Source organism: Labrus mixtus, chromosome 4 (genome assembly GCF_963584025.1).
Source record: "Labrus mixtus chromosome 4, fLabMix1.1, whole genome shotgun sequence".
Classification (NCBI taxonomy): Eukaryota; Metazoa; Chordata; class Actinopteri; order Labriformes; family Labridae; genus Labrus; species Labrus mixtus.
In genome coordinates, this window is record NC_083615.1 from 23,752,457 (window position 1) to 23,779,819 (window position 27,363).

The 27,363-nt window shown below is 40.1% G+C and overlaps 1 protein-coding gene and 1 long non-coding RNA gene across 6 annotated transcripts in view; one reads left to right on the top strand and one right to left on the bottom strand.

The window, feature by feature from the left end:
* The window catches only part of LOC132973218 (uncharacterized), a 360,126-nt gene that overhangs the window by 42,949 nt on the left and 289,814 nt on the right, over positions 1-27,363 (bottom strand). The window lies entirely within an intron of this gene.
* si:ch211-236l14.4 (SITS-binding protein) lies at positions 683-26,353 on the top strand. 4 transcript variants are annotated; one of them, XM_061036528.1, is made up of 11 exons: positions 686-962; positions 1,040-1,697; positions 3,205-3,376; positions 15,397-15,604; positions 16,118-16,268; positions 18,656-18,853; positions 19,219-19,487; positions 19,625-19,761; positions 21,310-21,431; positions 23,136-23,315; positions 23,473-26,353. In XM_061036528.1, the coding sequence occupies exons 2-11, from the start codon at positions 1,227-1,229 to the stop codon at positions 23,644-23,646; spliced, it is 2,082 nt and encodes a 693-aa protein (XP_060892511.1). In that variant the 5' UTR covers positions 686-962; positions 1,040-1,226; the 3' UTR covers positions 23,647-26,353. The 4 variants fall into 4 exon arrangements, with proteins under 4 accessions (XP_060892514.1, XP_060892511.1, XP_060892513.1 ...); XM_061036530.1 differs by having other exon boundaries at positions 1,247-1,697; XM_061036531.1 differs by lacking the exon at positions 23,473-26,353 and having other exon boundaries at positions 683-962; positions 19,625-19,757; positions 23,136-23,283.

A 27,363-nucleotide genomic window follows, 5' to 3' on the forward strand; every position in this document is an offset into this window, starting at 1 on the left:
TTTCAAGAGAGTTGGGCTTCTTGTTTTGGTGCACATTTATGTTACATGTTATATCAAATAGGGATCGCTAACATGACTTTGACTGACATGACAAGATAATATAGTATATATTTCAGGATGGAACGACCTAATGTAAGCTTTAGTGACAAATGAAATACTTTGGTGTATTTAAGTGAACAGCACTGGCTCTGGAGCTTCAGTAGAGATGTTTGCTGGATGATGGGTGATTCATCTCTCTTTGTAAACTGAGCAAAACTGTCTATACAAACAGTCCCAAGGCATTTTAAACTAGACATACAACCAAGGCCCTGGATCGAAACCAATTCTTCTAAACCCACTCAAATTCCTAAGACAAGTGGGGTAATTAATAATAGCTTAAATCTCTACGTCAATCTGATTAATAATCGTATTAGATGTGCCCAATTAAATTTAAGGCAAAGACAGACATGGCACTAGTCTAAAATATTCCACTGCTTTGATTCCCTACTTGTGGTTTCAAAATCAATTTCGGACATCCCTATTTGCTTTTTTTTTTTATGTTTAACACCACAAGATTTAAATTTGGATAAGGCTGGGCAAACCTTGCCATGCCCAATTGACGCGCCTGGCAGTTAACCAAACCACCGGATGACAAGTCTCCAAACTTTTTACGCACGGAGAGCGCACGGAGAGTTTGCGGGCACGCGTAGGGGGTCCCTCCCGTCCAGCCTGTCCGTGGCCTCCTCGCCTCGGCGGGTAGTTCCAGAACTGAGCCAAACCCTCCCGATCCCCCCATTTCCCTCTCTCTACCTTTCCCCTGAAGAAACAACCCGGTGTTACGTCAGAAAGTGCAGGGCAAGCAAGACAGCGTCTAGGAGCTATTCGTAGGCATTGCTGCCAAACCCGGCTTCGGGCTGCTCACGAGCTCTCTGCAGCCAATGCAATTGACAAATCCAACTCTTATAAAACAGCAGCAGTATGTGGTAAGTCAATTATTCATTCATACTGGTTTACTTCCCTTGGATTTTTATTTTTTCTCACAGCTTTCTTCAAATGACAGGTCTCTGTTGCTGGCACATTTACGCAAAAAAAGCCAACAGTGTAAACGGTGTAAAGATAAAGAGTAGGCTGGTTTACCCTGTAGCCTCACTGAAAACAACATGACATGATGAAGCAACAGAGATCTTTGACGCACAGAGATTTCTGCAGTTTTTGTGTTTGATTCTTTGCTGATCACAAAAAACAACATGCCCCACGCTCGAAATAGGAACCCTAGCCCCATCCCAGAGGTAACATGGGACACGGGATTGAAGGAGATGAACGAGACCTGGAAAGGAGCTATAGCGTGTATCGGTGTGGCCGTCTTCTTTGTCATGACAATCGGGATCATATACTGGCAAGTGGTGGACCAGCCCAACAAGAACTGGATCCTCAGGGGGACTTTTAGCGGACTAATATGGGAGAGACGGACCCACTCGCTGGTCATACAGACACTAACGGAGGACAAGACCTATGTGGAGATAGACGTCGGGAACGTGGGGAACCCAGACATAGAGGTTCCCTTTGTGAGGAACCTGTGCTGGCTCAATAAGACGGAGTTCTGCTATACGTGGGACTCTGTGGCGGAGGTGAAGATCTCACTGGAGGTGAATGAGGAGACGGAGACAGAGTGCTACAGTATGAGTTGGGCACCGGTGCACTGTCATGTGGAGCTGAAGGTAATGTTACACGAGCAGTGCACATACAGTCCACATTATGCTTAACAGTTCAAAATAGGAATATTCAGTTCAATGCAGTTGTTGCGTAAAATACCGTTTTGCACTTGGAGCTTTATTATGCCTCAATTTGCAGTTTCTTAAGATTTAATTGGAAATGTCATTGTCATTGTGCATTGCAGTTATGGCATTTGTGCACAATTCCTTTTTTTTTTTAGTTCGAGCCTTTTTCCTCTCATACAAATCAGTCAAAATAAAGTTTGTTGATCTGATCAAACTTGTAGGATACACAGATAAAATAGTAAATCATTATGAACTCATAAATAAGCTATTATCTTTTCTATGATAATTTATTAAATGCAAAAAAGATCATTTAATTATTTAATTTAACTGCTATCTTTTGTTATAATTCAGTTAGATGATTAATTCTGCTCTTATAGTTCATTCAAAAATTGCATCACAGATTTCATATGACGACAGTGCCTTTTGTTGGTTTTTGAAACATAACTTCATACGCAATTCCATTTTATCGAAATATAAAAACAAATGTATGGCGCATGCATGATTCTCTGATTTAGTATTTTAAAACAAGTTTGCATTATTCCCTTATCCTAAACCCTTTCGCACTCATCGGTGAAGCTGCTCTAATTGGTATTCATTTTGTGTCAAATCTGCTTCGCAGGTTGTTGTTTTTTTGCATGCACAGTACTTACTGTACTTTCCCCCCCAGCTTAATTATCAAAGGCATTAACTATTGGGATGTTTGGGGAGGTTAATCTGTCCACACTGGAACATTCCTCGCTATAACTCCCTGTCATGTGGTGCGACTGCTCACAGGAACTCTTTCCAAATTTAAGTAGCCTTTATTTTCCTCCTTTCCCAAACCCTGCCTGATGCCTCTCAGGTGACCACTTGGCACCTGTTTTGAAACTCTTTAACAGAGCTCACATTTGCTGACGTTCAATAATTAAGATCCGTGTTTGCGCATTTGTCCCCACATGCGTAAAGACGCTTTGAGGAAGGACAAGGTCTCTCGCCGTCATTCAATACCTAGTGCGTGCAATGATGTCTAAGATAGTCTCATGTACCAGGCATCACATGAACTGCTTTGGGCCTTGCATTCCTTTACTGAAGTAACATTTACCTTAAACGAGTGTCAAATATTCTTTATAATATATGATTCTGAATATTTAAATTCATACATTGAAAACATAATCCATGTTTGTCCTTCATCTCAAGTCTGCTTTAAGCATCGAAGTGCTCTTGTTAAGTTTGACAAATATACACAAAATATTGGTGGTGGTTTGAATGTGTGTTAAATTCAATTAAAAAAAGAATAAAACAATAAATGAAACTTTCTTCTATTTTCCTCACAATGTTTATTCCTAAACTCTACTCAAAGTCTTTATTCATTTAAATAACCTCCCCCTTTCCTTTCTTTATGTGCCACACTCTCTTCACTTTTTTTTATTTGTCTCTATTTGTCATTGCATTGTGGGCATCCCTTCAGGACTGTTTCTCCATGACCAACGTGTCTTGGTATGGCGGTGCCAGTGTCCGGGGTCAGACCTGGCCAATCAACAATCAGAACGCCACCATGCAGCCGTTCACTGTGAGCGACCTGAAGGACAATCCCTCGGGCTTCGGCTCAGCCCTGGAACGTTACTTCCTGGGCTCATCAGGTAAGACTTTATTGTGAACGGAGACCATCTCCTCAGCAGAGGTGGAGTCATGGTTCTTCCTTACACATAAGTCTGACAGAGGTTTTCCAATCTTTGACATGACACATAGATCATCTGTTTTCAACACTTGCATGTTGGCGCACGGAAATCTGACCCCACATCAGCAGGTGTACATTGAGCGATGTGAATCCCAGGGCAAGAGGGAAACCCTTTGCATGCTGTTGTGTTTTCTTTCCACTGCCCCTCATGCACGTGTTTGAGCAAAAAAAACGGTCCCACTGCCTCCAGAACCACCATCCCTAAAAACACAACCCTGCCAGGCTGCCCCACAAATAGAGTATAACATGACACTGTCTGCGGAACGTCAGTTTATTAATATGGAGATTAGACTACAAAGGGAAGCAAACCACCTTTGCATCTTAAATTAACTCTTAGGGATGCCGAGGTAATTGCCTTTTGTTTCTATTAAGAGAGCAGGTTGGATGAAGGCCTTGCTGACTCTTATAACTCACCAGGTTATTTTGGGGGGTGTTAGATTTTATCCTGGGGGCAACAGGGGGAGGCAGGGACCACTGGCGGATGTGAATAGTTAATGACTGATGAGGAACGTGTGGTGTGTTTGTGTGGTCGCGTTATAGCATTAACCTCGGGGACTTTGCTCTAAAGACATCTATGTGTGGTGTTGATTTCTGAGCTGCAAGCCAATCTGAATTTTTCTTAAAGTTTTTCCATGAACATGATGTTTGTCTACAGCATATTCAGCAAGAACAGACAGAAAAACACTGTTTAGCATGCACATTGCGACATGAATGAATCAGTCATCAGTTATGATTTCATTAATTGTTGGCAGTAACCACATTCATTCTCATACTGCAGAAACAAATGCTGGTACTTTCACGCACAAGTACACACTGATGCACTTTTGGAGATGTTATGTAACACAGCGGCTTAACAAGAGCCTCACATGACTTAAATCCCTCTCCACCTTGTAAGAGGACAGCAGTAGTGATCAGGACCCTGTAACCCTTTGTGTCTCTGTTCAGCTTTGAACAGAGCAGAAAAACACACATACACACACACACACACACACACACACACACACACACACACACACACACACACACACACACGAGATGAGATCCACAACAGTTAGATCGTTTCCTAGTAACCACTCAGAGACACATACTGTACATAGCCCCCAACATAGCAAACTGATGCTCAGCAATGACAACAATGTCTTTTGGAGTCTTAAAGGTACATCTAACATGATATCTTACTTAAAGTTCAAGGGTGTTTGTCTATTGGTTTTTTTAGAATGTTTAAATTGGCCACAGATATAATTGTTTTCACAATTAAAGATGCATTTACAATTGCATTAAGCTGCTATCCAATTGGAATTAGGTAAAAAACATAATGGATAAATGATTTGGATGAAGACAGAGAGGTGCCGATGTAAACTATTTGTCATTCTTCTTGATGGAAGTATCTCAAAAATAGATAAAAATTGAAGAGCCCTAAAACTGTCGTGCTTTAGAGTTGGTTTCTGTGTGATTTTTCACAACCTTCACAAATCCAAAGTCAGGACATTTTCTGTATCAAGGAGTACCAATCAATCAGATAAAAGCAAACACATGAAGTCAGTGTTCTTGAGTGTGCCTTATTCATTTTAACTTTGATGCTTAGTCATGAACTATTTATCACAATAATGATGGATTGGGGCACTGGATAGGCTTGTTGTTATGTTGCGTGCCCTATGTATGCAGGCTGTAATCCTTGACTCTGCAGCGGCCATGGGTTTGGATCCTATCTTGGCCCCGCTCTCTCCTCACAACAATTCCTGTCACTATTCAGCTGTCCTATCCAATAAAAGTAGACATGCCCAAAAACTAACTTAAAAAAAAAAAGATTGATATTCAGAAGAATTGATGCACGACTGTAAAAACAGAACATAAAAGAATAAAATAGATGTGCACATGTACATGACAGTACTGTTTGGTTCTGTTATGACGGATATATATTAGTTCAAAGTAGTATGCTGCCTGTTTGTGACTGCATGCACAACAGTCTGCCCTCTGTACCAACACTTTGTGTGGTCAAATCTTATAAGGAGTAGGATGTACTGTGTTTACAGACCATTTTACGTAATAATAAATAAGCCATTAAAAAAGTACAGTTCAAGTTGAACAGACTCTTGTTTTACTTTTTATCTCGTGACCAGGGGCAATGCCAGGTATCTTTGGTCCTTGTAAAAAATATGAAACATTCATCTCCTCTGGTTGTGACCTTCATCTGTAGCATTACAGTGAGAGCTTGGAGAAACCCTGGCCATGTACCAGTACATGAAAAGTTCACTTACAGTAAATCTAATGTCATCAAACGGCATCAGGGCTAGTAAACTAGAAAAATCTAAATATCATATTGCACAATCTCTTTATTTCCATCAGCTCTGTCCAAAGTAGAACTTAAAGCCTCTCATGTGAAACTGCAATAAAAACAAACAGCATGATGTTGCAGTTACAGTTATGTGTTGATATAAATAGGATCATTATGGGAAACCGAGAGATTGTGCAAAATAGCTAAGTCTTAAGCAGATTATTGATTTCTTCCCAGTGTTGGCAGTGAAACGTTATTATATTTGCATGTAAACTGGCCAAATATAATTGAATGCAGAACCCCCAAGAATGTCAAATATATTTATTACATAGACTCAATATAATTCATATTTATAACCATATTATGGGTCAATTCGTATAAAGTGCAATTGCAGAAAAACATGTGGCTTTCAATTTCACACAAACAAAGTCATCTTTTTTTAATCAATAGTGAATGCAATTTCACTTTGAGGAATTACAAAGATCTTATACTGAAATGAAAAAATTCCAAATGAAAAAAATAAGTTTGCATTTGAGACTGAAAAAAAATCTGCTTTCACCTCATGTTATCTTCAGCAAGGTGAAGGACTGTCCATGTTCGAAACCGGTCCCATTGCTCTGCACTTGTCTGTGCATCAAAAGAAGTGTAGTGATGCTCCCACTGAGTTTACAGTTTTATTCTGCGTATTAAGTATTAAGTTCATATGCCAAATCTTCAGCTCTGTTTCTACACAGAAAATGAACTGCAGCATGTTTATGTTCCTCAAAACAGATTCATGAAAGGCAGCACTCCAGGCGTAATAAAAGAGGGAAAGAGACGCCACATGTCTTGACCATTCTGGTAAATTTTATTCGTAATAAAAGGGACTGACAAATCTGAGCTCCTGCATAAAGGCATTAAATGCCCAATTTCAGGAAAACAAGAATATATTGCAGTTTGAGAGCATTATGCAATGTATTAATATTAGGACTCACAGCTGTGTGAACCCAGTGACTGTTAGCGACTTATTTTTGTTGTACATGTGAGCGAGTTGTATGTGCAGGAGACCTGTCTGCACTGACTCTAGTTAGTCACAGGAGCACATTATAAATGTGTTGTGGATTATGGAGCTGGGACTGATAACCTGAGAGGTCTCCTGGGGACAGTTAAAGCATGAGGAGGACAGAGGAATAACAAAGAGCGACAGAGCAATAAAATGACTTCACACTGCACATAAACCCTGAATGAACCTGGATCAAGTGAGTGAACAAAGAGTAACAGAGGGAAGATGAGGCAGAAAAGCAAAAGGCAGAGAGATGGAAAAGACGATACATGCAACTGTGCAGTGGAGTGATATTTGAGAGTGTTGCCAACTGGAGGAACTCGTCATAGCCCCACCTGTCTTTATCCATACAAAAACAACATGGCTACTAAGAACAGACTAAAGATCACTGAAGCTACTTCCTGTGGCGAAAGTTGTCTCAAAGCTTTAAGGGCTTATTCCTTCATCTACTCAACTAGACGTCTTTAGGATACAATGTCACAAGGTTGTATGGGCAAGTAGAAGACATGGTGGACTGACTGTCAAAATACCTTCCCTTTGGAAAATAATGCCTGCACATCTCTGCAATCAGGTGCTGCTATTTCCCTTAGAAGAGAAACATTAAAGTTACTTACAGGGCATCTTTCCCAGTGTCCATACCTTTAAAAGATCAAACTAAACACACTGATTATACACAAACAGTCAAATATGTAATATATATATACATATATATATATGTATATATATATATCAGCTCTATAGTATGAATTGAGGGCACTGTCCCATAATAAATAGTGATAACTTAAAAAATGGATTAACACTTTTTTCACTGATTTATTTCTGTTTTTCTAAATTATGTCCGACCAGCTGATGTAATATCTTTATTTGCATCTCCTTTTTACAATCTATATGAGATTGAATAAGTCTTTGAATACCATCATTTTTAATAACATTTTAGTACATTTTCTTTGCTGTGTAAGGAAAGCACTTCTGGTTGAAGATTGCTTTAAAAAGTCTAATTATTAAACTATTTATGGTATTTCTTCGTCGTTTACATTTTTTATTTTAACTGTATAAATTCCAGCCACTGTTTTATTTTAATTACTTATACTAGCCTACACTATTTTGCCATTAATGTCTCATTGCTGTGGCCTTCAGGATTACAGACTTCTATTGTAACACATCTGTCAGTGGCTTGAATGCTTGAGCCAGTCTTTCTGCTCTGAAGAAGTGACCACAATTTAACATAACTTCATAACTAAACAATGTTCATTGAGCTCTTTGAACCTATAAACATTGTATTACAATATATATGAAGAACCAATGTCATATTAAGATGATTACACATTAATTATAGTGGAGTCAGAACATTGTTGCCATTAATAAATGAAAATCATATTGAACTTTTTACTTTTGTTCTAGAAAAATAATATAATTTTCAGCATGGACAGAAAAATGTAATTAAAGGGGTCATATTCTGCTTTTTCTGGTTTTATATGCTCTTTAGTGTGTTTTCCAAGTGTCCTGTGCATGTTTAGGCACATCTATTTGCAAAAATTAAAAGTCTGCGGAAACGCGGCTTCTCCTACGTCCTCCTGTTAGCTGTAGCATTAGCTGCATGTAACACTCGGTTCTAGACCCCCTCGAAAAAAATTGTGACGTCTTGTCAGTGTGATATCACTGATCTAAGCCCATTGGCTCGTTGTGGCAAGCCCAGCAGCTCATGTTGCACGCCCGTTACCTTCTGTAGCACGCCCACGATATGCCGTAGCCTGCGGTAGCACAGTAGTGCTAAGCTGCTAATGTTTTTGCTCCCCTCGGAGCCAAAGTGGCTGCATTCCCAATATGGTAAAAGGGGCGGGACATTTCCGAGAACCGTGCTGAGTGACTGACCAATTACGGCAGAGCCGACAGGCCGACCAATCAGATCAGACTTGGCACACATGGGGACTCTGAACGTGGGCACTTCAGAGCCTCAGAGAGAGAGTCAGAAGTGAGTCGGTGCATGGAGCAGCAGTACATGAAAACAGACACTTTTTTCAAACTTTAGCTATTGTGAACGTACAAAAGTAGGTACATAGATTAAATATACAAACCCCAAAAAGGGCATAATATGGGCTCTTTAAGGTAATTAAATCTCGATAAAGTCTCCAATTTGATTTGATTAATTTGCAAACAAAATAACTATATGTTATTCAATCCGAAGAGAAAAGTAAATGAATCAAAGATAAATATTCATGTTACTAAGTTATATTGAATTATTGTCAGAGAATCTTTGGCGCTTGAACTCTACAGGGAGATAGGGTGATCAAAGATGTCTTCCCTACGCAACGACAAGATCTATCCCCCTGTAAAGGTCAAACACCGGTGCTGGAGGTGTTAGCGAATGCTGTCGTCTGAGGCTGATGGCATGAAGCTAAACAAACTGTAAAACTGGGGTTGATGGGACACTGGTTGATGTTGTCACTTGAGGCTGATTGGATGAAAAAACTGATCTAACTCAAGACTGGGGTTGACTGGATGATGGCTGATGATGTCATCTGAGGATGATGGGTGGAAGAAGGTGATGGAGCAAGACATGGCGGTGATTGTGAGGTGAAGGGTTACACGTAACAATGGCATGAATGAACTGGTGGGAGAGAAAGCCATATCTTAAAAAGACAGCAGCAATAGAGAGGAAACAAAATTACATATTTTTGTAGGCCAACCTGGAAGTTAGCATCGCCATGGGGTCTATTGAAAAAAGCCTATGGGATTTTTGCATTGGATTTCGAATCACTGCTGAAAATTAGCTCTGTGGCAAACACGTTTATTATGCTTTCACGATTGGTTCAGAAGGATAATCTTCACATATGAACACCACTTTTATGATGTTTGAAGCGTTGATGCAATCCCAAGAAGCAAAAAGCTAACGTTATGCTACAAGGGAACTACACCATGGCTTCAACGTCACCACCTCAGGATGTCTCCAACAAGCTAACAGTTTTTACTACTAGTGAAACCGTAGCCTATTAAATTGTTTATTCGCCAAATCTTTGCCTTTACCCAAAAATTAAACCCTCTGTAGACCTTGTGTCTAATTGTAACTGCAAACAGAGATGATGACGTTTAATGTCCCCGACAACCACACTGTAGTTTGATTTAGCTACTTGTTAGCAACCACCTTTTTAAGGACACGTAAAAACTTCAAAATTCACAGGTGGGGGTATTCACTAACGTGTAATGTTGCACAACAAAACTCGAATATCTCTTACGCTCGTGTTAACCACAGACCTTATTTCAGGCATCCAACCACCAACCCATTCAGAAAAACCCATTGAGTTTGAGGCAAACAGTCCCAATGGTGCTAAAATGCTAACATGGTCTTAGAATGCATTACTGTGGCACCCTATATGATTGGCAAACAATGAGAGAGTGGAGCAGTGCTATTGGATAGATGTGACCAGGTGTTGTCAAGTGTTGGTGATTACAGTAAAATAAGTGAGCATGTGTAGAGGAGTGCATGAACATCAAAAAAACAGCATGCAGAATATAGTTTTACCTGACTGAGGTTTCAGCAGAGCTGCATTACACTGACAAAAATACCATTTAGTTTATTTTAGTTTATTTTACAAGATTCCATATCATCCTATTTCAATGTGTGTTATTTTTGTAAAATATAGTTTTGTATTTGAAAGTTAAACATTTTTACAAATTAGACTCATTTCTCATTCTAAGTCAGATACTGTTTGTTAAAATCAGATCAAATGGGTGTTGTTGTAGTTGCACCTGTTTACTAAGGACTCACAGCAGGCTGAGGGGAAGATAACTCAAACTCCAATAAAAGTAATTTATCTTCTGTCTTTTCATTTCTGCTTCTTTCCATGCTTGCCCTTATGAATTCACATTCAGAGATTAGAATGACACATCATTTCTGCAAGGACTCACAGGACCTCACACTTGTTGCTTTGGTCTCTGCATCATTTTTTATCATAGTTTTTCTTCCCTTCAGCTTACTATCTCCTTCCCCTGTTTCTGTATTATTATCCCTGAATCAGTCGTTCCAACTGGGATTCTTAGACACGATGCTTTGATGTCCTCCTCCTTGATGTCTTGTTTGGTCTCTCAGAGGGAACCAACCAAACATAACAGGAAGATAGGGATTACAGTTTGTGTACCCATCACAGATTTGGATTTATATTTTGAAGATGATGCTTGAGTGGATTTATCTGATATAAAAGATTGGTTGGATGAAAAGGATCAGTACAATAAGTAAAGACAAGATTCCATTATGGTGCTTAAAGGAGCAATATGTAACTCTAGCGTACACGTAGCCTTTAAAATTGGTACTTCAGTCCAAATTCAAAACATTAGAGAGATCTGTCTCCCCGCCCCCTCCTCCCTAGAGTCAATTTTTTTTACCACGTTTCTGGTCTTGTTGGAAAAATGCAGAGGCTTTTTTGGTCGGGTAGAATCAGTAAAATCTGAAACATTTTGCTTGCCCGCTTCCATCGCTGCAACACCTGTTGGTGTGTTGCGATAACTGGTCTCTTATCTGGTAAATCGAGGGGCGTCCAATATGCTGTTAGGGTGCCTTGAAACTGCCTACTTCTCTGGTTAAAGTCATAGTCATTTAATGATTTAATTCAGGAGATATCTTACATGTTGCTCCTTGAATGGTGAGCAACTTTAAAAGAAGCAAGATAACCACAGACACACAAAAAAGAGATAGAATTTCTAAAACATTTTCATCAACCAATGTAATTTTTTAAACATTTTGACAACCTGCAGATAAGGACCATGAAATGTAATTAAAAGCTCCAGAACAGCTTTGAAACATTCCATGTGAGTTTTTTGACCCAAGAAATTATCTCCTAGGTCTTTTTAATGCACAAATGTAAAGTGAAGAATAGTTGGCTTCAAACCAACCCTCTATCTAACATCCAGTTATTATACAGGATTAATTACCCATCAACTATGGGCAACACCTCGTAAGCGTTGTGTGTTTTTCTGTAGTTGTTTTTTTCCTTAAATCTAAAATACTCATCTGAAATTCCAGATCAGTTTTATTGCATTTATTTATGATATCCAAAAATCACTGAGTCATACTTAAAGAGAAATAAATAATAGCAGAATAAGCAGACACACCCGCCCGTGGTGCTCCAAAGGTCCCTGTGGAGGTCCTCGGGCAGCTGCCCAGAAGCGTCCACTCTGTGTGAACAAGTCCGAGGTGAAACGCTTTAACAATGAGTCACTTAGCCAAATGAAGCTTTGTCAAAGCAAGCTGTCATCTCCGTACGCGAGGCCTAATGTATGAAAATCATCCCACAAACATTTTCCACACTCCATCGCCTACCTAATACTTTCCATCAAGGACAACAAGCAGGAAACATTAGAGAGAGGGACTCTGGAGGATTGATACAACAGCCTCACTTTGTGTTTACAGTTTGAAATGTGAGCGCTTCAAAAACATGTTTCATAAACTTCATTTTCATTATTTCTCTACTCCTTTAAAAGTATGTTTAACCAGCTGAGACACTAGTGGTTAAAGAAAATATAATCCATCAAAGTAACTGATGGTGGGATGTTTCTGTCTTATTGTCAGAATGACACATTCCTTATTTGTGATTATTCCAAATAACACAGCCTTAAAAAATAAAACGGATTGCTGGTACCAAAAGTAAGGACATCTCTTTACTGCTTCATTATTTTTCAATAAGTGGAATTGGAAATTTACTGCCATGGCAAAATCCCAGTTTTGGGGCCATCAATTTCTTGAGGTTGGGCACAGAAACTAAGTTTCCATTGTTAAGGAAACGCATGCCTGAAGACACAGTCACACACGTTTACAGACGCACACACACAGCTAGTGTTGAGCACACCTTTTATAACCCCAGTCAGGTCTTTTATGGTGCACAGGTATCATAAATAACAGAATGAATATGACAGATAAAAGAGTAAGACCCATCTGGAACACAGCAGCAGAGAGTCAGGCAGCCACATTAAACCTTCCTGATCCTCAGAAGGTGTACGAGGTCACAAACGCTACCACCTACAAACGTCCAGCTCAGATGCAGGGAGAGGAAGTGCAGAATCTTTATGGTCCTATAAGTCCTGCTCTGTTGTTCTTGCAAGTCTACAGTTTGAATTTGTGTGAGAGGATGCAATGAAAGGTAGCTGGATATGTGCGAAAACTCACCTTCAGTTGAGGCATGTGTGTCAAACTTAATGTTAATGTTAACCCCTGTCTGGCTGCTTCTTCAAAGGTAAGAGGATACGCTCGGTCAGGCATATAATTTTTGCTTTTGAGAGCTAGTGGAAAATATTTCAAGGGAAGCTTGGAGTGTTTAAGGAATTGTTCTAAAAATAGGGTCTCCCCCCTCTCTCTCTTTAACTTTAACTCCTGGGCACCCCACTTTGGCTGTAACTCAAGGCCTCAAACCTGCTTCACTTTCTTTAAATAACACTTATTGATTCCTGCTACAGTCTGCTACACACATCTTTGAGGCTAAGATGAGTGTGTGTGTGTGTGTGTGTGTGTGTGTGTGTGTGTGTGTGTGTGTGTGTGTGTAAATCTTCACTATTTAACCTGGGTTAGAAATACATTTTCAGTCAGGAGTTGTAATTCAAATTCAAACCGGTCCATGCAGTGTGGATGGGACAGTAATGGCAGGATATAGCATATACAATATTTTTTTAAATGTTGTGTATAGTTACAGATGGAATATAAGGTGCCGCTGCTTTTCATCAGACTGTCCCGTTTCCTTCGAAGCCCAGCAGTTTCATTTCCCATAAAAAATGAAATATGACTCAAGAAGTCATGCTCACAAACGTAAGCTCCACTTTCCACCCTGTGTGCACTTTGGTAAAACACACACATACTGTTTGCAGCCTGCTGTATCTGCACATCATTCTACGAGGCTGCTCGGTGTCTGGTGTACTCGGGTCGCCTCTATTTCCACTGCCTGCATTCCTCTTCCATCCTCCCATAAAGCTATAACATTCTCTCCCCTGCCCCACTTTCTACTCGACTGTTGAGGTACATTATTAAAATGCACAGTTTCATGCCGCCTTTGCTTTATTGAAAATGTATTTGTGCCATTTCCCCCCTGCTGTTTGAATTTATTAGCGAGATGTCAGACAAATCTACATTTATCTGCTTTTATGTGTCTGTCACAGGCTTTTGAGAGGCGACCTAATACCTTGTGAGAGGCTTCTGAGGAGTTACTAGTATCTCTTTGACATTATCCATTGCAAACACATGAGACTCACCCTGAGGTGAAAGGCTCTTGGCTATGGCTTTATGCAGTTTGCTGCTGATCTCTGAAACTATTAATCTGATAAATGGACACATGAGTATCCGGTCTGCTCCTGGTCTCTGCCTACTGGAGAACAGTGAGACTATTGAAACCAGAGAGGGCGACTGAAGTTAGCCAAGGTTTTAGACAGGGTTCGAAGTCTGTTTGCCTGTTTCAACAAAACAAGTGTTGCAATCTAATCCTTGCATTAAGCACTTCAATCCCAAATCCCAGTTTTGCAACTTTAGGCAAATTGCAGAATAAACAGGAGCGAGGGCCCTGTGTTCAGGTCGATGTAAGTGCTGGGTTCTTGCTGACTTGAAAAGGGACGGAAGGCATAAGCAGAGGGGAAGGTAGTTAAAGGTGGGAGTTACTGTAGGACGGGTGAGAAGTGGTGAGGATGGGGTTTAGCGGTAACCTGAGACGAAGGAGGCATTCCTTGCAGGGCAGCTACATCTGCGGGCACGATTATCTGCTTCACATAATCTAATCATTTCACACGGCTTCTGAAACCCCATTTATACATACAGTAGGAGAGAAACTAGGGGTTTCCCTTTGCACGAGACTTTTTAGAAAACAAGACTCATTTCATCACAGGAATTCAATTTAGCACATTATCATCGAGAAAAAGTGATCTATAAGGACACTTGACATAAGTAGCAGGTCTGGACTTGTGATATTTCTATGAGCTACCTAATATCAATCCACCATAAGCAAGAACTTGGTACAGTGGGAAGGAAAAACATTAAACAGGCAGAAACCTTGAGCAGAACCAGACTCAATGGTAGACAGCCGTCTGTCTCTATAACAAGTTGGCTGAGAAACAGATGGACATTATTTGAAGACAGACAGACAGACAGAAGATAGAGGGAGACAAGTGGACAGGGAAACTGTTGATGGTGTTTTTTTAAAGCAGAAAACCAATATTAGACTTCAACACCACTTTCGATTTATATTACAGCTTCCTCACCCTCCTCACATTGGTGTAACCGACCCAGGTGGAAGTTGCCAGGGTAAACTCATCTAAGCATGTACTGCTATATCTCATACTAGGGAGTGTTTTTCTCACATCTGAGTTGAGTAATATCAGCTGACACAGCCCACAACACTCCATCCGTCTCTCCCATCCCGGTCTCAGTAACACTTGCGCACTATGTCATATAAGAGGAATCTGCAGTGCACCTCTTGTGTACGCAACTTTTTATTGCTTTGCATCAAGGCCCAGCTTATATCTCTTTCAAGTGAAACATATTATATAATCTGTTCAAGTCAGTTTCCGAAGTAACATCCTGTTCATTCCCAACAAGCATGATGTCATGATTTTTAATATTGTATCCACTTCCATGCAGGTGTAGCAGTGCTTGTGTCTCCGGATATTCCCCTGCAGCTCGGGGTGGACAGCAGAGAGCAGTTCTGCCTGCAGTCACTGCCCAGTATGGAGCGCCTGCCTTTACAGTACACTGTGTGTGTGGCCCCTGATGTGAAAACTGTACACCAGCAAACAGTTCAACAGCTCCCCCAGCACAGGAGGGAGCTGCCCAACATGAAGACACTGTGGTAAGTTTGGTTTAGATTGGGAATCCTGAGGTTTGCAGCTTTCCCCGTAGCACCAGGGACTTTTTTACCAAACGCATTTCCACAACATTAAGTTAAGTTTATAGTTAATTTTCCCCTCAAAGACATCCTGTATCCAGGGCAAGTATAGCTTACAATAATACGTGGACTTTGTGGATGAACAACTCTGATTGGTCGAGTATAGTAACAGTATTGTAAAGTGTTACCTAAAATGCTAAAGCTGAATTGCAGTTGGGACAATAATAATTTAAAACAATAATGTTATGCTGTGACAAGTGTTATTGATTTAAATCGCAATGGTTTTACATCTTGAATCCTGCATGTGTAAAACAGTCTTTTCACACATCAGCCAAATCATTTGTTGAATCTTCATGAATGTTTGTGGAAAAGCAGAGGGCATTAGGCTGGAAGTAACTTTGGACTAAATGTTCCAAATATTTTTGATAAAAGGCTTATAACTGAATTAAATCCAAGTTCTCTCTGTGTGTCTGACAGGCTCCCTTTCTGGAAGATGCTTGCCAGCGTGGATTCTGGGCCGAAAGTGGAGAGGGAGCTGAGGACCTTCTCTAACCGTCTGAGGAGACACCAGCTGGGGGAGGGAGTCATCAGCCTCAATGAACATTCCACCACCCTCCTATCTGATATGGTACGAGCTCCCCACTGCACACCATATTCTGTACTTTGCTGTCTCTGGCACCAGATTGAAAACCCAAAGGCAGACCAAGGAAGACCTAAGAGGAAGAGCCAATGAGTACAGTTTGATGTCAGATTAAAGCCAAGTGATAATAGCTGGTTATAAGCATACAGCTGTTTTTGACCATCTTAAAAAAACATATTTTGTTCCTTCAGAGGCTGTAATAAATGTCAGAACCCCCTCCTACTCGCTCGAGGTGAATTCACTTAGTTGTATCCTGTTGCGTTCTCACATCAGCTCACTCGGATTTTCTGCAGAAAAAAAGCTAGGGTGCCGGAAGAAGAAACTCTGGATAAAGTCTGAGTGAAAAATTAGGTTGTTTGCGGTCACACTTGCAGCTCACCTGAAAACTTAAACTTACAATTTTGAGGAATTTTGTGAACGTGTGAAAGAAAGTGTGAAAAGATAAAGCCAATCTTTTTTTTTGGAACATAGGTGAACAAATTTGACTATTTAGTATACACTTTTAAAGCCCACTGCTATGCATTACTCTATTTGCTATCTATTTGTATCCTCTTGTTAACCTTCTCTTCTGCACCCCAATTCTTGCACTGTGTAAGAGTAGACTCCTGTAATCCTCCTCTTCAACCATCTGGGCTGTGAGGCTGTGGGTTCATTGGTCAGAGGCTCAGAAATGGTCAAGGAGAGAGATGAAAGTGAATTCTTAAGTTGATCTCCAGAGAGCTGGAACAGAGAGGGAGGGAGGGAGGGAGGACAGCTTCACTGAAATGTGAAAATGTAGAAAAAAGATGGTTGAAGGACAAGTGTGCAGAGCATACTACCAGCAGGACACGTTTGTTATTATGTCCTAAGTTTGTAATGTGTCCAAGGTGATCTTAACTTATGTTGCTATAATTTTCTCCATGTTTAGTGTTTTTCGTTTTGTTTTTGTTTTTTCAAAAAAAGGACAGGTGCTTTTCTTCTCTTTCTCCCATGTCAGTGTTTATTTCTATTTTACATTTATCCAGTGACTCTCCTTGAACCTTTCTGGGAAGTGCCTGGAAACAAGACCAGCATGGAGTACAGTCAAAGTGGATCTTAGTCAATACCTGGTTGTGTTCCATTACAAAACAAATATAGCTGAGAGAAGACAAACAGAATCTCTCCTCACTGATCTCAGGTTGCTCTTAGTGGTGTAGCTGTGGGATGGCAAAGAACTGTAAGTGTTGAGATATGTCAGGATTTCAGCCAAGACTAACAGAGGTAGGTGATCATGATGTTGCAGTCAGACCTGAAAGAGAAGGGGGAGGTGTTTTTTTTTGTTTTACTAAATGTATATATATATACATTAAATAATAAATATAATATATACACTCACAAAGTTTTAAAATCATGGAAGTATATAAAAGGGATGAAAATGGAAGGAGTAACATGTCAGCTGGTGGATGCCATTTGGTGAACAGGAGTTTCCCATAACCCCTAGTTTTCTGGTAAATCAGAGATATTAAACACCAGTTTTGGCTCAACATCACCCACTTCCCTTCAATAAGTGCCATAAAGAATCACCCGGGCGTACAGTGCTGCATGGAAACTCCAGAAACGTGTAGGTGTAAGGCCGTTCAGAAGTGTGACTGGCAACAATGACCGTCTGTTTCAACTAAGCTTCTCTTTCACTCCAGTTTTTACAAGTATTCATAAATGATCAGTCACACTGCAACCTTTCTTTTCCAGTCCCCGTATTCGTTTGAAATGACGCGCAGAGATTGGAAAATGTAGGTTACGAAAGTCTGCCATGTTATTGAAGTCATTACTGAAACGTTTATAAATGCAACTCTTTAAGAAGCTAGCAACTTTTGTCACTTATTTTTGGTCCGTTTTTAGTTTTTGGCAAATCTGGGGAATTCACATTCTAATTCAACTTGAGGAAAAAAAGAGAAACGACTTTATATCAGGACATAACAATGTTCTTAGAAATGACATAACATGTGCTGATCCACCCTTTATTCCCACAGCAGGTTTCTCCTCCATGGGTCAATCTTTGTATTCTTAAAAGGTTTGTTCCACCGTTATGTAACCTGAAATCTGTGCTTTACTTCACCATATAGATTCCAAAGGATTATATACATTATTGGTTCTGACAGAGGTCATATTGTGTCAGCTACTACTGTAGCAACCATTGCATAAAATCCAAAAGCTACCTGTCCTTATATGGAATCAAATCTTGTACCAGTTTATGGTGATTTCAGGTGTCCATTGGTGCATTATATTGTTAAAAGTAAACTATTTAGATGCAATGTTGTCACTTATAGATCTAAGTATTGTTAGATGATGCCGTGCTCATAAAGTGTTATCAGGACTGTATTGCAGTTAAAACAGTACATGTTTCTGTGTCTCTGCAGGACCACGACTACCTCAACAGCAGAAGAAGGGGGATGTCCAAGAGAATGACCAGGGACCTCCCACTTGTCAAGCTTCTTAACATTTCCATCACCCTGTCCCCTTTCCTGGCCGTGGACACCAAGCAGTTCCACACCTCCCTCATGGACGGCACCGAGGCCTATTGGCTCAGTCTGCCCTCAACCCCTCAGGGACAACTGGTGAGACCAGGGTCATGATCCTGTACAGCACTCAGCATGTGCTCACAGTCCTCAATTATATTTGTGGTTGTTGCAATGACAGTAAAAATTCTTCCTGCAAAATAAGGAACTCCCTACTTCCTTTACTTTGTGAGTGATTCATTCATGGAATCATATTCAAAGTCTGAAATGTTGAAAAAACTCAACTCTTTAGTAAAAGAAACCAACACCAAAGCTTTCCAATGTTGACAATTTCAATCCATTCACAAGCTGCACTTTGATTATGAGCAAGCAATGTGAACAAAGCCTAATCCAGAAAATGCAGTTCATAATTTATAAGCATTTATAGAATAACTGTGATGTTAAAAAAAATCTTTGTCATCCAGGTCCCTGTGATGAGTCAGTGGCAAGGGAAGTTCTGTGTAAAGCTGAACATCACAAACCCAGGAGCGGTGAGCTGGTTTCTGGACAGAGTGGGATCCCTGCAGGCCCATCTTGGGATGGAATACGTCCTACTGGAGGGGGGTGAAGGGAATCTGTTTGAGGAGCAGGGACTGCGATCGCCACAGGCTCTCAGTGGAGACAACTACATTAGCCTGCTGGCAGATGTGGCCACGAGGATAGGAGACACCACCATCGTGACAGCAGGGACTCGGTATGCCCTTGATCATATTAGTAATACTTCCCCAAAAGCAACTTACATGTTGGGATAGTTTGCATTTTGAGATTGATCAACCTAAAGCATTGAATTTAAAGCATGATTTTTTTTATAGAAATGTTTTTGTGCCTCAGGTCCAGCCACAAGCCTTTATTTGTGAGGTTGACCCCCCTGCAGTCGGACTGGAGTCTGATGGGCCTGAAGGGCATCATTCCCTCCCTGCTGCACCACACTCTGCTGGGATACAACTTTCTCATTCCTGATGCAGTAGGTAATACCACAGCCTATGGGTCACTTTTCTCACCTTTAATTGCACATAGCAAGACTTTTTCAATGAGGTCCTTTCTATCATTATTCCTTGTGGGTTACAAAACACTCCTATTTGATGAAATCTGGAATGCTCCTAATACATTTCAAACAAATCCACAAGGAATCAATCGCACATTATATTCCATTACTAACAAGCATGAACTGTATATTTAAATAAATCTGAATCTTAATAAATACTATCTCAGTAGTCCATCTTGCTGTTCCAGGGTTCGATATGTTACATTATGTGTTTTACAAGTAGAAGTGGTCAAAAAATGTAAACAACCAATTGTAGGATTAGCTAATATGTGATTGTTAAGTTGTTTAATGAAAAATAGCCATTCTTTAATTTTATTAAGAAAGGTTATTGTTGAGCTGATTTTCACTATATTACAGGAAATAAGTCAGAATTATTTATGAAGTTGACTACAGAGAGCATACAAACAAGCTGTTTATTGAGGTCAGGATTTTTAAAACTTTAAGATTTAGTTGAATATCTGACATTGGTAGTTATGTACATGACATAAAGCAGAGTAGTACCAGAAAACCTGCATCAATTGTTTGATTTTAGTTCAGAAGATGAAGAACATAGGAGGAATTTTAACTTTAAGCGTTAGTTAGCACTGACCACCTTTAAAACAGATGCGTATTTCTACTGTTGGAATCAAAGTGTGGAATTCTTTAAAGAATGATTTGAAGAGCTGTGTGAGTATATTTCACTTTAAGAAAATGTACAAGGAGGGAATTATTAGACTGGTGGAAATTGGCAGCTAGTGTGTTTTTTAATCTCTATTAATGTAGAAGTGAAGTCAAAGACTGAAATAGTTTGATTTTCTATGTTGCTGTCACAGTGGTTGCTAGGTGATTGTAATTTGAGAGACCATCTAGTGATCTCTTGTTCTTTTTTTATTGAGTAAGGGGCAGATAAAATAAGATTGATTCTCCTCCCTGCTTACTTCCAAACACGGATTGTAATAAAATTGTGATTCTTTTTCTGTGAAGGGTTGTGAGTATTACCATGTGTGAATTTGTTTTTTTAACTGATATATTGTATTGGTCGGGTCAAATGGTCTTTGCACTCTGTAAATACATGATATATTATGGGATATTTAAGAAATGTAAATCTTCTGAGCCAGTCACTGCCAGCTGCACTCATAAATAGTTATTATTTAACATGTTATCAACTGACACCTGAGAAGAATGAGCAGAAAATTCTAGCATCTTCTGACTTTTTACCAGGGGTATTGATCTGTGAGTTTTCAGTGTGTATTGAGTCAAACATTAACTCTTTTGCTTCCTGAGTGGACAAAAATCTTAATATATGGTTTGTCCAGTCTTTGCAGGTTTCAGATGAACAGACTGACCCACATCTCACACCTCACATGCAGGCTTTCCACTTTGATATCTTTGCATTATCCAATTTCTAGAGCCTGCAAGAATTTGGTACCTATTCTGAACTTTTAAACTACTGTTTCTTGTTTTTTGTCTTTCTCTCTCTCTCTCCTTCCAGGTGGCTCTCTGTCTGGAGAACTGGTCACTGATGAGGAGTTGTTCATTCGTTGGCTGGAGATTGCAGCCTTCCTCCCTGTCATCAGTTTCCACACACCACCCTGGGTTGTCGGAGAGGATCGGGTATACAAAATAAATACTAACATCAAAAAACACATTGCAAAACAACCCGGCGCACCTTGTGTAGCCTCTGTAACAAATATACATTTCACAACTTTACAACAAGATTTTCCGAACGAGAGCTCAATTGAGGTGAAGTGTGAATGCTGCCATTTCATTGTTAATTGATCATCCCAACTTCTCGCAGAGTGGATACAATTGATTAATAATAAAAGAGGGGAGAGAGGGGAGAGTTTATTGACCCAGCAGCCTCTCCTCAGGTGTAAGGGTCGGTACTGCGAAGTTCCCTCTGGTGTGTTTTCATAGAAGCATGAGATCTGGTCCATCAAAACCTCAGACCTGCAGGGTACACAGAACTAAATCCTTTACCTCTCTGCTGGAAATCAGAAGTGAACTGTTTTACTTATACTCCTGGAAAACAATGCTTCAATGTCTTAGAGTCAGGTGACAGATATTAATACTTCTGAAAACGTGGGAACTGGAGTCTTGAACAGAAAGCTGCTTTTAGAGAGGCTGAAGGCTATTTTTTTTCCATTCCCTTCCTTTCTTTTTTGCTCAATGGGAAAGGCGATGGCTTGGCCCCCTCCTGACTTCACCTGTGGTTAAGAGTCCATCTGTTCTGCATTACTGTCCTTCCTTGAGATTTACGGCTCGCTCTCACTCTCAAGAGCCACTTCGGCAGGAATGATAATGAATTTGAGGACAAGTCTTGGAAAAATACTTTATTGTGGCAATTAAGATTTCCATGAGTAATTGACAAGTGTGACAGAGCGGGAGTGATCGACTGCCTTTTTTTCCACAAGGACAGAACTGAGGGAGCAGAATATATTGGTTGTGACTTGAGTTGCGTGACAAAAGATAAAAATAGGCCTTTTGGACAGCGAGACATTTGACAGCAGCGATGTTTTCCATTTTGGTCTCTCGCGTGGCCTTAAACGTATAAACTCAGATAAAGTGAGACCTCAAGGAATTCTCAAGGAAAATAGACTCCGACATACGATACATAAGTCTTTTTTATTAGTTTTACTGTAGTTTAAATGTGGGGCACCTTTATTTCCAGAATGTGTGCTACTCCAGTCACGGACAGGTCACAGCAGCGACCTCATCGGAATCAAATAGCAATAAAACCTCAAAGCCACACACACGCCTGGCTTCTCAATTAGAGCACCATCCACTCACGATCAGGCTGTAACTTCAAGCTCATTCCTACAAATGTTCTCTGTCCCGACTTGTAAAAATACATTTTTTATAGATGCGGTCAAGCTTTGTTTTTGTCTTGGGACACTGAAAAGGATGTGACCCTTTCAGGAATGCTGAAGCAGTTTGTCCAGAGGGAGACAGGAGGAAGACTTGGACAGTGTAAAACTACTGAGTCAACAATGGTTAGCTCAGGCTCTGTCTGCGTCTTAGTGCAGAGATGGCACAAATGTCTTTTGCAGGCCTGATTGTCAATAGTATTTTGTATCCTTGAATAGTTTTGGCAGATGATTGAGTTAAGGAAATGGCTTTTTTTGTGTGTGTTTATGTTTCTCAGTTGCTCTAGATTTCTTTAAAATATATTTGGCTGTATATTGATAACAGTGGTTCCGACTGAAAGAAAAAGAAAAATCACAAAATGTCTGATAGTGACCCTGAATGGAGTTTATCATTATCAAATTTAGAATGTTTAGCTGTAATCCTCATTATGTTTGTTATTCTCTCCCCTAGTTGCTTAACTTGACTCGGACCTACATAGCGAAGCACCAGAGGGACGTGGTACCACTGATAAAGAAGTTTGCAGAGGAGTGGCAAATGACGGGAAACCCCATCTACCGGCCGATGTGGTGGCTTAGTCCTAGTGACCCCATGACCTTCACCATCGATGACCAGTTCCTCATCGGGGACGAGGTGACTTAATGATGTTCTGATGGGGAAGGATTTAGTTTCTTGGCGTCGGATAGTGTATCAACTAACCCCCTGGCAGTAACCTGATGTTGCTTGCCCATTAACCACCACTCCGTTACATCTGAACTTGTTTAACTGTGCTGTGTATGTGTGTTTCCAGGTTCTGGTGGCTCCAGTGGTGGAGAAGGGGGCAGTGCAGAGGGATATATATTTACCTGACGGGGGCTTTCAATGGCAGGACAGCCGGAACGCCCAGGTGTTCGATGGGGGGACGTTCCTACAGGACTACCCTGTGCCCCTGGAGGATGTGGCTGTTTTCTTACGGAGAAGCTGAGTCACGTAACTGATCCATTGAGTCACCTGACCTATCCTGAAACTGTTTTGAATCAAATTCTTTTTTTGTGCTGTTCTCAACTTGCACTTTTCCACTAAAGACCATTAAGCCTGTCTCAAGGCCCTGTCTTGAGATGAAATGTAGAAAGATTTTTTATACTTGCACTTTACAGTTCAAAATGATTTTTGTTTTTTCCTTCATGTCTTTTTCACCTTTTTTTAAAATGTTAATCGGTTTTACCTCTTGGCTGATTTGTTTCCGGACTTTTTGAATCTTTTCTGCTTTTGTATGTATGTAAGTTCCGGAGAAATCTGTGCGTTTACATACTGCATTTTTTTTTAAGTCTTTAATTTTTTGTTGTTGCTGCTGGCTCTCTTGATAAGGAGGAACAAAGCAAGCCCCTTGTTTGCTTAAAAAAATCTGAATCTCTCAAGAAGACCAAACGAAGATAAAGAAGGACGACGGAAATTATTTGAAAGGTTTTCTTTCTGGGGGAAATGCTTATTGGGAGAAAATTAGCTCACACATAGCTTTGTTCAGAGGCTGACTAACCGTGGGTACTGTATGTCTTGTTAACTTATCAGAAAGGCTTTTACTTGAACTTATCAAGCCAACTGGCTGATATTTTATGAATGTACCTCAAGTTATGGTTTTTCACTACTTTACTTAATACAGTCAACAACCTAACCCCTTAGCACTTATTTTTAGAGTAGTTTAACTTATTTATCAACATACCACTTTGTTGGACACGTCTGAATGTCCCTAAGTACTGTAGGGCAGAAAGAGCTTGAGGCCAAGCCACTGTAATTGTAACTCTGGCTATATTTAATTTAAGATGAGCTATTACCTTCTTACTAACCTGCTGTAGTATCAGCTTTTAAAGAAGCTGCTCACTTTCTTGATGTTGTGGTGATGGGCCCTCATCTTAATGTGATCCAAATTAAGTTCGACATCTAGCCTTGTTGACGACACCGCAAAAGGTTGAAAGGAGATTTTAAAAAGGTAGTAGGCCTACTACATGGTGGAGAGAACAAGATGACAGATACCACTCTCAGCCAATGCTTGAATGTTGAGCTACTACATGCAGCTGGATCAGCACAGCGCTAAGCAATCTGGAAGCTTTTAGCTGCTAGCTAAGACACATCTGCGAACAGCTAGCATGGTCCACAGCTACACTTAGCCTACCGAAATGACCTAGATTACATGTCATCGGTTTTATCTAAAAACAAAAGATGAAAGTTGTTATTTTTGCTTTGTATGGACATTTCCTCAAGTTTCAAGTTTTTAGGCTAGGTTTGCTAACCATCTCCTGAGTGAACTTACCAACTCCTGGCTGCATGTAGATATCATAAGCCCTTTTCAGAGTCTGATTACATGACATTACGTCTTTGTACATTCATATTGATTCTGCAGTGGTGTTATATTGGTGTCCCAGTCTGTGAATTAACAGTGCCAGCATGTTGGGGAAGCATGATGTGTAGACAAACAGCGGAAAATCTACACACACACACACACACACACACACACACACACACACACAGCTCTGCTCTCCCTCACTGACTCTGCCGATCTTGCCCCTGTAACGCCTCTGTTACTACCTCCAGAGGCAATAGAAGAGGGATCACTGCACCCCCCGATTACGCCTCTGTGACATTCACAGTGAAGACGAAAGGAATGTAAATATCGCGCCTTGATTGGTCTGAATAGGGCTAGAGACAAGAGAGAGGTATCAATCTTTTCATTAGTCTCACAAGAAAGCAAGTCAATGTGTTACCCAAAATAAGATACTCTCAAATGCAAAAAGTGTTTGTTTCAGCCATCTTGGATTTTTCAGACAGAGCTGAAGCATTAAGCCTAGCTGACTGTTTAGTCACAGAGGTGCAGTAGCAACTTGTTATCAATCCTGATGTGTAACTACATGTCTGCCCTTTACTTAGCTTAACTATTTGGACAATTCTTGACCTGCTTTTGTTTAGCAGAATTATGGTTGATTTTTTTATTTGACTAAACACAAGCAAATCTTAAATGAGACCACTTATTTTGACATTTAACCCTTTTCAACCCAGCAGACACAAAAGTGTATTCACTTTTGTCCCATGAGTGCTGTCTGTACAGTTAGTTAGCTAATTTTGCGCTTTGTTAGTAAGCTAATTTTTGTATATTGATTTGTTTTTCAAAACCTAAACCGGCCAGCATTGCTGATACAGACTCTGAGACCTTATCACATAGTGAATGCTTTACCGCTTTGGTCAATTTACTTTACTGTATCACCTCGAAACACTCAGGTCTACTGAAGCTTATAAAATCACAAAAGTCTTAGTGCAACGTAACATGTTGCTAAACATTGACGTCTTAAACTCTCCTAGAGCTGAATGTACAACAGACAAACTGTGATTTCCCAGCCGAGCCCTTGGTGTGAGGAACTTTTCTAGTTCCGGATCTGATGCTTTTTATGGAATGCTGTGGTATGTTCACTTATGAGTTACAGGAAAAGCTTTTGATGTGTTATTCCGTCCGTCTATGGACTGAGCGAACCATGTGCCTTAAATGCCACTCTGAAATCTGGACAGCACAAGTGTCTGGATTATTGCAGTATCAGCAATGTACATATTACGATGACTGTGCCATTATAAGTGTTTTCTATTCTGTAAATCAGAGAACTTAGAACAAAAAGTTGTAATAAAGTTTACATTTTCTTACTTCACTACCTCAAGTTCTTTAGTTTTATTTGGGTGCTCTTTATTTACCAGATTGGAAAATATGCATTGGTGTTAATGTCTGCAGGGAATCATTGACCATGCAGTTAATGGATGTAGCCACAGAAACGTCTTCCCTTGGTTTGTCTACACAATTTTTTAAGCCTTCTACCGCATTTTTGCAGCTGTTAAAATTTTGTGAGACCATAAGTTACCATAATATATGAAACTGACAAGAGCCAAGCTTTTCAATTCTATTGAGACTAAGCTCATGGCTATTTAGCTAGCTATCAAACAAGCTAGTTGTCATTATGAGTATTTTTTTGTTGTGTTGTTGTCCAAACTAATTTGTCAGATAAGAGAAGCTAATTAGAGAGCATGTGAAAAGCAGTCTAATCTTGGGTTAGAGAGAGACAAGTAAATGACAGTAATACAAAATAGCCATCTATCAGTCACAACAAATAAAACAATGTATGACACTGTACTAATAAGCTAGGTATACTGAGTGGAGACGGAGATTTCTGCTAAATTGTGCAAAGACTAAATCCTCCCAGCAAAGGATTTAGGATCTAACACCTAATCTCTAATGACCCTTCATAGAAACAGAGGAATATGAAAAATGTATAAATGTAAATCACTGAAATCAATTTTCTTACACATGTGCAAGCTATGTGAGTTCATGTGTGTATGCATGTGCAAGGCTCTTTTTATTAACACATCTCCTTCTTCTCATGTCATAGAGTCTATGTCTTCATATAAGCATGCTGACCACCAACGTCTCCACTAATTCCACTTAAACCTAATAAAAGTTATTTATAGCTCCTATGAGCACGTGCAGGGAGAGTTTCTCAGGGGAATCACATTCGGCTCAACCTCCGCTCCTCTACTTTACCTTCCTCTCCTGCTGCCCCTTGGCTGAGCTCCACCTTGGGGCCCCAGGACCCTGCTCCTTTAGCGCACTTAGACAGGTGCAGCTGGCCGCAGACATGCACTGTCCCCCCCATGCTCAGAGCTCGGCCTC

Coding starts and splice junctions, on each gene's coding strand:
- si:ch211-236l14.4 (XM_061036528.1), top strand. CDS start 1,227: ATGCCCCACGCTCGAAATAGGAACCCTAGCCCCATCCCAGAGGTAACA. Junction 16,269..18,655: donor CCACCCTCCTATCTGATATG/GTACGAGCTCCC, acceptor GTGTCTCTGCAG/GACCACGACTACCTCAACAG. Junction 19,488..19,624: donor ATCGTGACAGCAGGGACTCG/GTATGCCCTTGA, acceptor TTTGTGCCTCAG/GTCCAGCCACAAGCCTTTAT.